At 47.6% G+C, this 12,021-nt stretch overlaps 1 protein-coding gene across 5 annotated transcripts in view; it reads left to right on the top strand.

Moving 5' to 3' along the window:
- Window positions 1-12,021, top strand: part of LOC138522061 (antigen peptide transporter 1-like) — a 151,711-nt gene that overhangs the window by 90,516 nt on the left and 49,174 nt on the right. For all 5 annotated transcript variants that reach the window (XM_069635301.1, XM_069635298.1, XM_069635302.1 and 2 more), the window contains 2 exons: window positions 1,701-1,889; window positions 2,249-2,422. In XM_069635301.1, the coding sequence (XP_069491402.1) occupies window positions 1,701-1,889; window positions 2,249-2,422 (363 nt within the window). The remainder of the gene's footprint in view (window positions 1-1,700; window positions 1,890-2,248; window positions 2,423-12,021) is intronic.

Raw genomic sequence — 12,021 nt, 5'->3', positions numbered from 1 at the left:
TCTCATGCCCTGATCTCCCTGTCTCTGAATGTAACACTCTACCAGGCTCTGTCTCTTCATCTCATGCCCTGATATTCCTCTCCCTGTCTCTGAATGTAACACTCTACCAGGCTCTGTCTTCTTCCTCTAATGCCCTAATATTCCTCTCCCTGTCTCTGAATGTAACACTCTACCAGGCTCTGGCTTCTTCCTCTCATGCCCTGATATTCCTGTCTCTGAATGTAACACTCTACCAGGCTCTGTCTTCTTCCTCTCATGGCCCGATATTCCTCTCCCTGTCTCTGAATGTAACACTCTACCAGGCTCTGTCTTCTTCCTCTCATGCCCTGATCTCCCTGTCTCTGAATGTAACACTCTACCAGGCTCTGTCTCTTCATCTCATGCCCTGATATACCTCTCCCTGTCTCTGAATGTAACACTCTACCAGGCTCTGGCTTCTTCCTCTCATGCCCTGATATTCCTGTCTCTGAATGTAACACTCTACCAGGCTCTGTCTTCTTCCTCTCATGGCCCGATATTCCTCTCCCTGTCTCTGAATGTAACACTCTACCAGGCTCTGTCTTCTTCCTCTCATGCCCTGATCTCCCTGTCTCTGAATGTAACACTCTACCAGGCTCTGTCTCTTCATCTCATGCCCTGATATACCTCTCCCTGTCTCTGAATGTAACACTCTACCAGGCTCTGGCTTCTTCCTCTCATGCCCTGATATTCCTGTCTCTGAATGTAACACTCTACCAGGCTCTGTCTTCTTCCTCTCATGGCCCGATATTCCTCTCCCTGTCTCTGAATGTAACACTCTACCAGGCTCTGTCTTCTTCCTCTCATGCCCTGATCTCCCTGTCTCTGAATGTAACACTCTACCAGGCTCTGTCTCTTCATCTCATGCCCTGATATACCTCTCCCTGTCTCTGAATGTAACACTCTACCAGGCTCTGTCTCTTCATCTCATGCCCTGATATACCTCTCCCTGTCTCTGAATGTAACACTCTGCCAGACTGTCTTCTTCCTCTCCTGCCCTGATATTCCTCTCCCTGTCTCTGAATGTAACACCCTCCCAGGCTCTGTCTTCTTCCTCTCATGTCCTGATATTCCTCTCCCTGTCTCTGAATGTAACACTCTACCAGGCTCTGGCTTCTCCCTCTCATGCCCTGATATTCCTCTCCCTGTCTCTGAAGGTCACACTCTACCGGGCTCTGTCTTCTTCCTCTCATGCCGTGATCTCCCTGTCTCTGAATGTAACACTCTACCAGGCTCTGTCTTCTCCCTCTCATGCCCTGATATTCCTCTCCCTGTCTCTGAATGTAACACTCTACCAGGCTCTGTCTTCATCCTCTCATGTCCTGATATTCCTCTCCCTGTCTCTGAATGTAATTCTACCCTCGCTACTCTCCTTGTACATCTTCCTCCTCTGTCACCCTTGCTTTCTTCTGGTGAGTTGAGCAGGTGAAGTGTTTTCCATTGGGAGCAAGCTTCACCATACGACATATGACCACCTGCCTCCAGTGCCCATCAGGGGTATGTTTCGTCCCATGCTCCACTGCCCCTCGGGGATTGGCATCAGAACATGCCTCCTGTGCCCCTGAGGATCAGCTATCCTATGTGCCTACACGTACGCTGGGTATCTTGCTGCCCTATGCCTGCTGACAGGCTTATTGTGTCTGAGTGTGCTGCTCTCTTAATCACTGTCTCCCCTGGATCAGGTGCTCCTCAGGATGTACCCCGATGTGAAAGGAGCTGTCGGAGCCTCTGAGAAGATCTTCGAGTACATGAACCGCACTCCACAGATCTCGCCTCCTGGCACGCTGGCACCAAAAACCCTGCATGGTCACATCACCTTTGAGAACGTGGCTTTCTCCTACCCCAGCCAGCCGAACATTCCAGTGCTGAAGGTACGAGAAGGCGTTCCCCTTCCTAGGGGGCTCTGGATGGCTTCAGGTCTTCAAGCTTCTCATTTGCCCGTTTACCTAGAGGTCAGATTGTGTGTGCTTAGGCTGCAGCGGGGCATTATGCTAATACAATTCTTCATTGGAAGTCCTCTGTGTTCTTCACATTTCTGCAGATAAACACTAGGTGGTGCTGGAAGGTTCATCCATGGCTAGGGCCGTGCCGTAAATGACTGCAGATTCTTATTCCCCCACTAGGGCGGCAGCACTTTACACCTCACCAGAGAGAAATAACATGGATATAGTAAAGTATCCATGAGACTCTCTCATCTCTACTAATCACCAGTCTCTCTTTTTCTCCATAGGCTGTCTCATTTGAGCTGAGACCGGGTATGGTAACAGCCCTCATAGGCCATTCCTCGGCTGGTAAATCATCCTGTGTGGCTCTCCTGGAGCGCTTCTATGAGCCGCAGGCTGGCAGGATCCTCCTGGATGGGACGCCCCTTCAGGAGTACGATCACCGGTACCTGCACAGTAAGGTAAGATGGCGGCCTGGTGACCGCACACCATAGCGCTGCATTATGATACGCGGGTGAGCAGGTGGATACATTAAGGAGTGTGCTTGTGTAGGTGCACCCATGCACAGGGTCAGAGTTCAAGCCTCTAGACCTGGCAGGCTCAGAATCTTTGACTATAGGAACTTGGGTCTTGGGGGGACTAGTTTGTGGTTTGCAAGGAAGTGGGGGTGCAGGTCAGCAGATCATTTGTTTTTTACAAAGAACTGGTGATTTTACATTGACTGGAGCCTACAATCAAAGAGCGGGCACTGCGAGTTGCTCCTCGACTCTTGCCGCTACTATCCCTGCTGCACGCTTCCTGGAGGAGGCGGGGCCACGCACCACACGTGCCCAGACCACGTGACCTCGGGAGCAGTAAAAAGACCAGGCTACCACCCTTGCGGCGTTAAGCCCGACAGGGGTGAAGGGCGCCGACTGTTTTGCGATTGTTTGGCGCTGAGGTGATATCGCCAACTTGAAATTCGAGGCGGTGAGTTATTTATCTCGCATACCTACAACTACATTGTGCCTTGGTGCACCTCTGATCTTACATACCGTGGAAGCCGGTATAATTCAAGTGAGACCATACTAGCACGTTTGTGCTTATTTATTCCATCGCTACATCCACCTAAGAAGAAGGGAGGCCAAGGTCTGCTTGACCTCATGGCCAAAACAAGGCAGAACAAAACCCGATATAACTTGAGTAAAGGCCAAGAAGGGCCCAGGGATAATCCACCGCAGAAAGTAAAAAAGCATATCAACACTAGGGAGGAGGTGGGTAGATTGATTAAAGGGACTATCCCAGCTGTGTTTGGGAAAAACAACATAAAGGAAACCACCACTTCGGATAAGTCAGTAGCTGAAGATTGTAATTTTCCACCCCCATTCCAACATAATAATAGTATTACCCTGGATAATACTAATTATAATGACATTGATAATAACTCTCTTTTAGACCTATGTCTATCAATTCAAAAATCGATGGCCTCTCTAAACAAACCCTCCACTGCATTAAACGATTGTCCACTTGTGGTTGAGGCCCAGGTTCTAAATGCAGCTCAGGGGGAGCAGCAAAGTCTTAGGGGATCTGTTAGCCCAAGACAACCAGGCAACTCAACTTCTAACTTATCGGGTACCCACTCTATGCACCCTACCTCTATTTCCCCGGTGGTCCCAACAGTTGAGCGGTTATCAACTTCTCCAAACCTATATATTGGATCTGAAGACCCGGAGTGCATGGATAGGGGAGATAGCAGAAACATTGAGGACTGCAATAACATAGCCATTGTAGAATTGCAAGCCTCAGTGGCATCTCTCTAATTTGCCGTGAAAATTCTGTTAAAACTATGCGGGAGGATCCACACCAATTCGATAATACAGTTGGGGCTTCCTAATTCTGTTACATCTATGGGGGAAGATCTATCAAATCAGCAGCCCCCAAATGGAGCTGGGGGACCGGTTGCACTGATGGCACCCGACAAATCAGACAAGCCTGTAGAGTATGGCTTGGAAGCACCCCTGACAAAAAAGCAGCAACGGCAACAAAGACGTCTAGCCTCTAAAAACTTGGTAGTCGAAATAGCTTCCCCCTTACCTGCTACTAATGTTCCAGCAACCCGTGCTAAAAAATCAAAACGCAGGAGGCGGAAAACTAGGAAATGTGCTAAGAAAGGATTAGGGACCTTAACAAGCTGGATTATCCCGGACTTAACACAGGAAGTTACCAGCACGATCCTTGAGGATCCGGATTCTGACATCTCTACCAGCTTAGCTGAAGAGGACACGAAATGTTCGAATCAATGTGGGGATGATAATGTGGATGCCAAGGGGCCACACAACCCAATGGAAGCAACAGAAATAGACGATCCTAATGCAAGTAAAATATGCATTATTAAAAACTTAAATCAAAAGAAGAGGGATAAGTGGTTGACAAGAACGGAAGTCCTGAATAAATTGCATCTGATTCCATAATTGCGGTTTATCCGCTCGGAAGACTTCTCCTTTGTGGAACCACTTACTGTATGTAACCCCAATGTGACAGCCCTCCATTGCTGTGTCCTGGCATCAGCCCAATTGATTCGATCTCATAAACAATGTCTTTTACAAGTGGGGATGGAAGTAGACGCCTGTAAAGGGAAGGAAGATCCCTCCCTTCCAAGCGCTGTGTCAATGGCAGCCCCAAAACAAGAGTGGTATACCCACCCAAATAACGGGAAAGAAAGTACAGGTGTCAGATATCCAAAACACTTTGACATGGTTGGCAGATTCGCTGCCTTTAGTTCTACAACAAACATGAGATGATACCCTGCTAAGTTGGAATACACATGGTCATCAGCATTTTCTTACTAATAAGGGTTCCCTACTATTGATAAACAAATATCCCATCATTTTATTACAAGAAACTTGGCTGCTGCAGCAGACAGCCATTGATGGTTACGCTACATACCCCACCCTTGCTAAGAAAGGCTTACGCGGACGACCTTATGGGGGCGTAGCTATAGGGATATCTAATAAGATTAAAAGCAGAATGATCCCAGTGGACAGTAACTATTTGTGTGCTGCTGCCCTGACCCTCAGAATAAAAGCAAGATGGGAAGAAATATTGTTAATAAATGTATATAATCCCCCGGGTGTGAAGTATAGAGAGTGCATACAAGATACTCTGCACAATCTTTTAAGCAATTGGAAATTAACCAATGACAGATATTTTGTTATTGTGGCCGGGGATCTAAATTGTAGAATCAATAGTGGTGGTGGTATAAGCAATAATCAGTACTTAGCGAATAATAGTTTTTGGAATCAGGCTTTTACTGATAATGAGGGGATGTGCTGGAGGGATTTCTTTGAATGCTGGGACCTTGAAATAATTAATGGTCGAACTAGAAACGATAGTCCCGGTAAATTTACCCGGAAGAATGGGAGTAACGAGAGTACCCTCGATTATATCTACACTAGTGTGGAGATTGCATCAATCGTTAAAGATATGAGGGTGAAGGAATATAAATGGAGTGACCACGACCCCTTGATATTATCTCTGGGATACAGCCACCTTAATGTAGAAACAGCAAATCTGGGAGATCTCGTAATCAACCACTTCCTAAATCATATTTCTTGGTCAGCGAATAATATTCTAAAGGCCACAAGGGCGTCTGGTGAGTGGGGGACTGAACAATCAAATATGTTTATGCAAATGTCACCCGAGCAAATAGAAAGCTGGATTAGCAAATTCTCTGGCTTACACGGCTCTTGTAAAATGGGGGGGCTGATGGTGGGTAAGGCCTCAAACGAGTTAAAATATGACCGTGCAATTAGCGATAGGAAGCGCAAGCTTAGAGGAGACATGAGGCATATCAGAAATGGCCCTGACCCCAAAAAGGTTATAGCTCTCAAAACAAGAAAGCTGAAGGTTGCTTACCAAGTATGGCTAAAAATACATAAAAATATCAGGAAAGTGGAGAGATGGCAACATACAGTTAGAACATTATGTGGCAAGAACACTCGTAAAATCTGGTCTATACTAGGGAAAGCGAAAGGGAAAACTATATCCAGCATGGTTAATCCTATAGGGTGTGATGAATGGATCTCCTTTCTGGGAATGAGAAATGTGGGGAGCAGCTATAAGATTTTTATTCCTACTGCTAGCAAACCCCATATTCCCCCATTCTCTGTTTCTGTGGAGGATCTGCAAAATAGAATCAAGTCATTAAATACTTCACGAGCTCCAGGGCCAAATGGCCTCTCTAATATGGTGCTGAGAAACAACCCCCCTTTCTGGGCAAACCTTTTGAAAATATTGTTTGATAAGGTATTATATGAGGGTAGTATACCGACATCTTGGCAGGCAGCCATCATCATACCCGTTATCAAAAAAGGCAGCAGGTCCGATCCTACGAACTACCGGCTCTTATCTATGCTGGATTGTTCTGGGAAATTGTTTGCAGCCCTTATTTTGAAAGAATTGCTAATATGGGTAGAGAACGCTGGTATATTAGATCAATTTCAAAGCGGTTTTAGAGCAGGCTATTCTACTTCAAACAATACATTTGTTATGAATACTCTGAGAAATAAGGCATTGGGCCGTTCTAACCCTCCACTATACGCTCTATATGTAGATTTCAAGGCGGCCTTTGATTCGGTTAACCGCTCCCTCCTATGGAACAAATTGAGGAATTTGGGCTGTCCCGAATCTTTATTGTATTATCTGGAGCTCCTACATTCTAATAACACTGTTCAAGTTAGGTTGGATAATTTGGGTTCAGTGATCAAACCCATTCCCCAGAGTCGAGGGGTAAAGCAAGGATGTGTGACAGCTCCTACCCTATATAATTTGTTTGTTTCAGATGTACCCAAATGCCTCTCAGGGATTAATAACTGTCCCCCTAAAATAGGCTCCTGCCACTGCCCACTCCTGGCTTATGCGGACGATTTGGTGATCATGGATCACACTTTCAGTGGTATCCTGAGATCAGCCAATCAGCTATGGCGATATGCAGAAAACAATGAATTAGTTATTAATAATAGTAAAACTAAGCTATTGCTATATACTGCTGGTAGAGTGACTAGACTGAGAATGACGATGGGCTTGATCGAAATTGAATACACTCATATGTACAGATATCTGCGGGTAGAATTTGACAGTAAAGGAAATTATTTCACTTGCATTCAAGAGCGTAGAACAAAAGCAGCTCAACTCACAGCCTTAATTTATAAGTGCACACGAGATCAGTGTGGATTTTCAATTTGGGCAGCACGTCAGCTGTATATTCAATTCCTGGCCCCCATGGTGACGTATGGTTTAGAACCTTTAATAAAGATGAATTTAGGATGGCTACAACTGGTAGAGGGTAAGTTTTGGAGAAAAATTCTTGGCTTTCCCCAGTGTATCCCCATGGCGATCATTAGACTCGAGCTAGGAATCTTCTCTATTAGAGCTCTACGGTCTTAAGGAAGAGGATGGAATTCTATATCAGGCTCAATAATAAACCAACAAATAGGCTACTTTTGACTATTAAGGAAGATTGCGTGGCGGGTAGACAGGCTAAATTAGAAAGCCAGATTCGGTCTCTGACTGAAGAAATCAGCTGGTCAGCGGAATGGGCCAGGGAAAATGATGTCCTGATTACTAGCATGCGCAATCGCCTCAATTTGTGGGACTGGCAGAATAATTTTAACCATCTTAGTAGCCTGAAAAGCTATAGTTTCATCCTATTTGTACTATATACCTATGGGAAGGCACAACCCTATTTAAATGTATGCCCATCAGAACATCTGAGGCGGTTTATTCTATTAATGCGCCTCAACCACTTACCGGTTCTGACTACTCTGGGCCCAGAATTGGGTCTGAGTTTAGCAGAAAGATACTGTAGGATTTGTGATCTCCCTACCGAGCCGGAGACGGCTCGCCATGTGCTGACGAGATGCTGTAGGATGAGAACGAAGTATATAAAGTATCTCAGTGAGTTTGTTCATAATATAGATTATATGGATCAGGCAGATTTCTGGAAGCAGTGTGTTAATACCTACAATTCTAAACTGCATCTTGCACTCCATCAGGCGTGGCGTGAGGCCGCTGCTCTCATGAATTCAAACTCGAGGGGGCTTCTTCCTGGTATGTAGTGGTTTTCTTGCTGTGCAAGTATGAAATGTTTAATTTTAATATGAATATGAAGAGGGTGTTTCTCTCTCCTTTTACGTATATACATACAATAACTATGCTCTGTTCTGAACTCTTATATAGTATCAATTATCTATTAACTGTATTAAGGATTTTATCAAGGTTTGGAATTTTATTTTTATTAATCGAATTTCAGTTGTTTGATGTAAATATGTGTAAAGTTTTTTACATTTGTTTAAAACTGTATCACATTAATAAATAATAATAATAATAATTATCTGATCTCCCAGAGGCTCTAAAACCTAAACTGCCTTTTATAAATATAGGGGGCGGGTGGGACATGTGACTACATCACCCCCACGGGAGGAATGCTCCAGATCACCACAAGGAGACCCACCCCACCCACTATTGCTGGATGAAGGCATTCCTCACTCTGAGGAAACAACCACTCCACTACTGCTGGATGAAGCCATGCCATCACCCGGAGGAGACAACCACTCCACTACTGCTGAATGAAGCCATGCCATTCCTCTGAGGAGACCACCACTCCACTACTGCTGGATGAAGCCATTCCATCACCCTAAGGTGACAAGCACTCCACTACTGCTGGATGAAGGAATTACTCACTCGGAGGAGACAGCCACTCCACTACTGCTGGATGAAGCCATTCCATCACCCTAAAGTGACAACCACTCCACTATTGCTGGATGAAGCCATTCAAATACCCTAAGGTGTCAACCACTCCACTACTACTGGATGAAGCCATGCCATTCCTCTGAGGAGACCACCACTCCACTACTCCTGGATGAAGCCATGCCATTCCTCTGAGGAGATAACCACTCCACTACTGCTGGATGAAGGCATTCCTCACCCGGAGGAGACCACCACTCCACTACTCCTGAATGAAGCCATGCCATTCCTCTGAGGAGGAAACCACTCCACTACCACTGAATCCAGGTATTCCTCACCCGGAGGAGGCCACCACTATGCTACTGCTGGATCAAGGCATTCCAAAACACGGAGGAGAAAGGCTCTGCAGCCCTCACCTGGAGGCACACACCATCCCCTTTAGAAGGCAACCACTGCAGCCCTCACCTGGAGGCACACACCATGCCCTTTAGAAGGCAACCACTGCAGCCCTCACCTGGAGGCACACCCCATCACCTTCAGAAGGCAACTTCTGCAGCGCCCACTGGAAGCACACACCATCATCTTAAGAAGGCAACTACTGTAGCCCTCCTGTGGAGGCATACAAACACCTTCAGAAGGCAACCACTGCAGCCCTCACCTGGATGCCCACACCATCACCTAGCGAAGGCAACCACTGCAGGCCTCACCTGGAGGCACACACCATCCCCTTTAGAAGGCAACCACTGCAGCCCTCACCTGGAGGCACACCCCATCACCTTCAGAAGGCAACTTCTGCAGCGCCCACTGGAAGCACACACCATCATCTTAAGAAGGCAACTACTGTATGTAGCCCAACTGTGGAGGCATACAAACACCTTCAGAAGGCAACCACTGCAGCCCTCACCTGGATGCACACACCATCACCTAGCGAAGGCAACCACTGCAGGCCTCACCTGGAGGCACACAGCGTCCCCTTTAGAAGGCAACCACTGCAGCACTCACCTGGAGGCACACATCATCCCCTTTTAAAAGGCCACCACTGCAGCGCTCACCTGGAGGCACACACCATCTCCTTTAGAAGGCAACCACTGTGACGCTCATCTGGAGGCACACACCATCTCCTTTAGAAGGCACCCTCTGCAGTGCTCACCTGGAGGCACACACCTTCCCCTTTAGAAGGCAACCACTGCAGCGCTCACCTGGAGGCACACACCTTCCCCTTTAGAAGGCACCCACTGCAGCGCTCTCCTGGAGGCACACACCGTCCCCTTTAGAAGGCAACCACTGCGATGCTCATCTGGAGACACACACCATCCCCTTTAGAAGGCAACCACTGCAGCGCTCACCTGGAGGCACACACCATCCCCTTTAAAAGGCAACCACTGCAGCGCACACCTGGAGACACACACCATCCCCTTTAGAAGGCAACCACTGCGACGCTCATCTGGAGACACACCCCATCCCCTTTAGAAGTCAACCACTGCGACGCTCATCTGGAGACACACACCATCCCCTTTAGAAGGCAACTACTGCAGCCTCACCAGGAGGCACGCACCATCCCCTTGAGAAGGCAACCACTGCAGCGCTCACCTGGTGGCACACACCAGCACCTACCGAATACAACCACTGCAGCCCTCACCTGGAGGAGGCAATCCCCCTATTGAAACAAGGGGACTACAGGGCAACATTGGATATGAAAGATGCATACTTACATATTTCAATGTTCCCAGCGCACAGAAAATTCCTTCGCTTCCAAATAGCAGGAGAAGACTTCCAGTTCATGGTGCTCCCCTTTGGCAATGACTCATCTGCGAGGGTATTTGTGATGCTGGAATGCATTGGAGGGACAGGGCCTCCATGTCCTTGTCCTGATATCAGGTAATATTATCCCCACCAAAAATATCGCCGTATATATGGTCGTCGGGAATGGCCATAGGCTATATTTGTGTATGGCAATATTTTTGCAGGGGTTTTTTAACACGTGGAACCCTTGTCCTGTACTCCCTTATCATGTGTGTTCTGTGTTCTTTTCTGCACAGGAGTCCAGTGGGACCCCTGGCAGTTCAGCTCTTTCTCTTTTTGGTTGTGTTGAACATGGGTGGGGGTACAGCCCTGTACCCCTAGTGTATCATTTTGGGCACATGTGTGTGGCCCACCGGGCAGGGTATGGGCTGGTGGCAGCTCCATGCTGAATTTGACAGGTGCTCTGAGTATCCTCCATTTTGGGATACCCAGGCCCTACCATAGGAATCGGTGGATTCCTGATAGGAGACAAGATGGCCCCTGTGGCCTCTTGCTTTCCATTGCCTGTTGCCTTGTTTTCCCAAAGTCCTGGGAAGCCCTGACTGTCCCTTCTCCTGACTGGCTGTTGTGTGGAAGAACCATATATGGTATTGTGGGGAAGTCCAGCCTAGACTGGCTGGAGCCTTCCCAGTGACTGTATGTTGTGGGTACACCTTCGGGGTGTGACCTGGGTGAATGGAGTGTCCAATATGCACTTCATGTTATGGGTGTCTGGTTTCTGTGTGGATGACACAATGAATGAGACGGCCTTGCTCGAAACTGACATGAATGCAGTGTGGCATGCTGAAGGCTGGGTGCTTGCCCCAATCCACATTCCTTGTTATGGGTGTCTGGGTGGAAGTGAATGGCCTGAATGCACTGAGAGCCTGATTGGCTGCCTGCCTGTATGAATGCCCTTCTGACTGATTGGTTGCCCGAGCTTGGCTCAGCAGTATGAATGAGAGACAGAACTGTGTATCTGGGGACCTCTCAGCTACCAGAATTGTTCAGAAGCTGAAGTTGAAACTTGAAGCTGCTTATTCTTGAAGCCCAGCTGGAAGAAGAAGGGTTACTGATGTTTTCCCTCAACCCGATCCGAAAGCTGTTGAATCTGTCGAGGACTGATCTGAGAGAGGACCTGGCTAGGAGACCTCTTCCCCGAGCTACGCGGCAACATCGTGCAAAAGCTTATCTTCACTGAGGCACCCTGGAAGCCGGTCCCGAAAGGCTGTCGACTGGAAACGGGGTCCGTTGAGGAATCTCGAAGTGAAGCACCCGGATATTGAGGCCATCGAAGTCCATTGCCATTGACCGGGGTTCGGAGAATTTCCGTGACTGCTGGAAGCCCGTTGAGTCAGAACCAGAAGCGGGGACATCTTGACGCTGTGCTGCTCGACGACCAGAGCCACACCGCTCCACCTTTCGCCAAAGCTCTCTGTCCGTACCAAGAAGAGAGCCCACATCCAAGACTGCATCTCTGTGGTATCTAACAACTCAGCCAAACTCCTTAAAATCTGCAAGGAGCTGGCCAATCCTGCTGCAGTATCTACCTCTC

The sequence above is a fragment of the Ambystoma mexicanum genome, chromosome 13 (assembly GCF_040938575.1).
Source record: "Ambystoma mexicanum isolate Mex_15411 chromosome 13, UKY_AmexF1_1, whole genome shotgun sequence".
Taxonomy (NCBI): domain Eukaryota; kingdom Metazoa; phylum Chordata; class Amphibia; order Caudata; family Ambystomatidae; genus Ambystoma; species Ambystoma mexicanum.
Note: the sequence above shows the minus strand (reverse complement) of the source record. Positions and strands in the feature narration are given on the sequence as shown.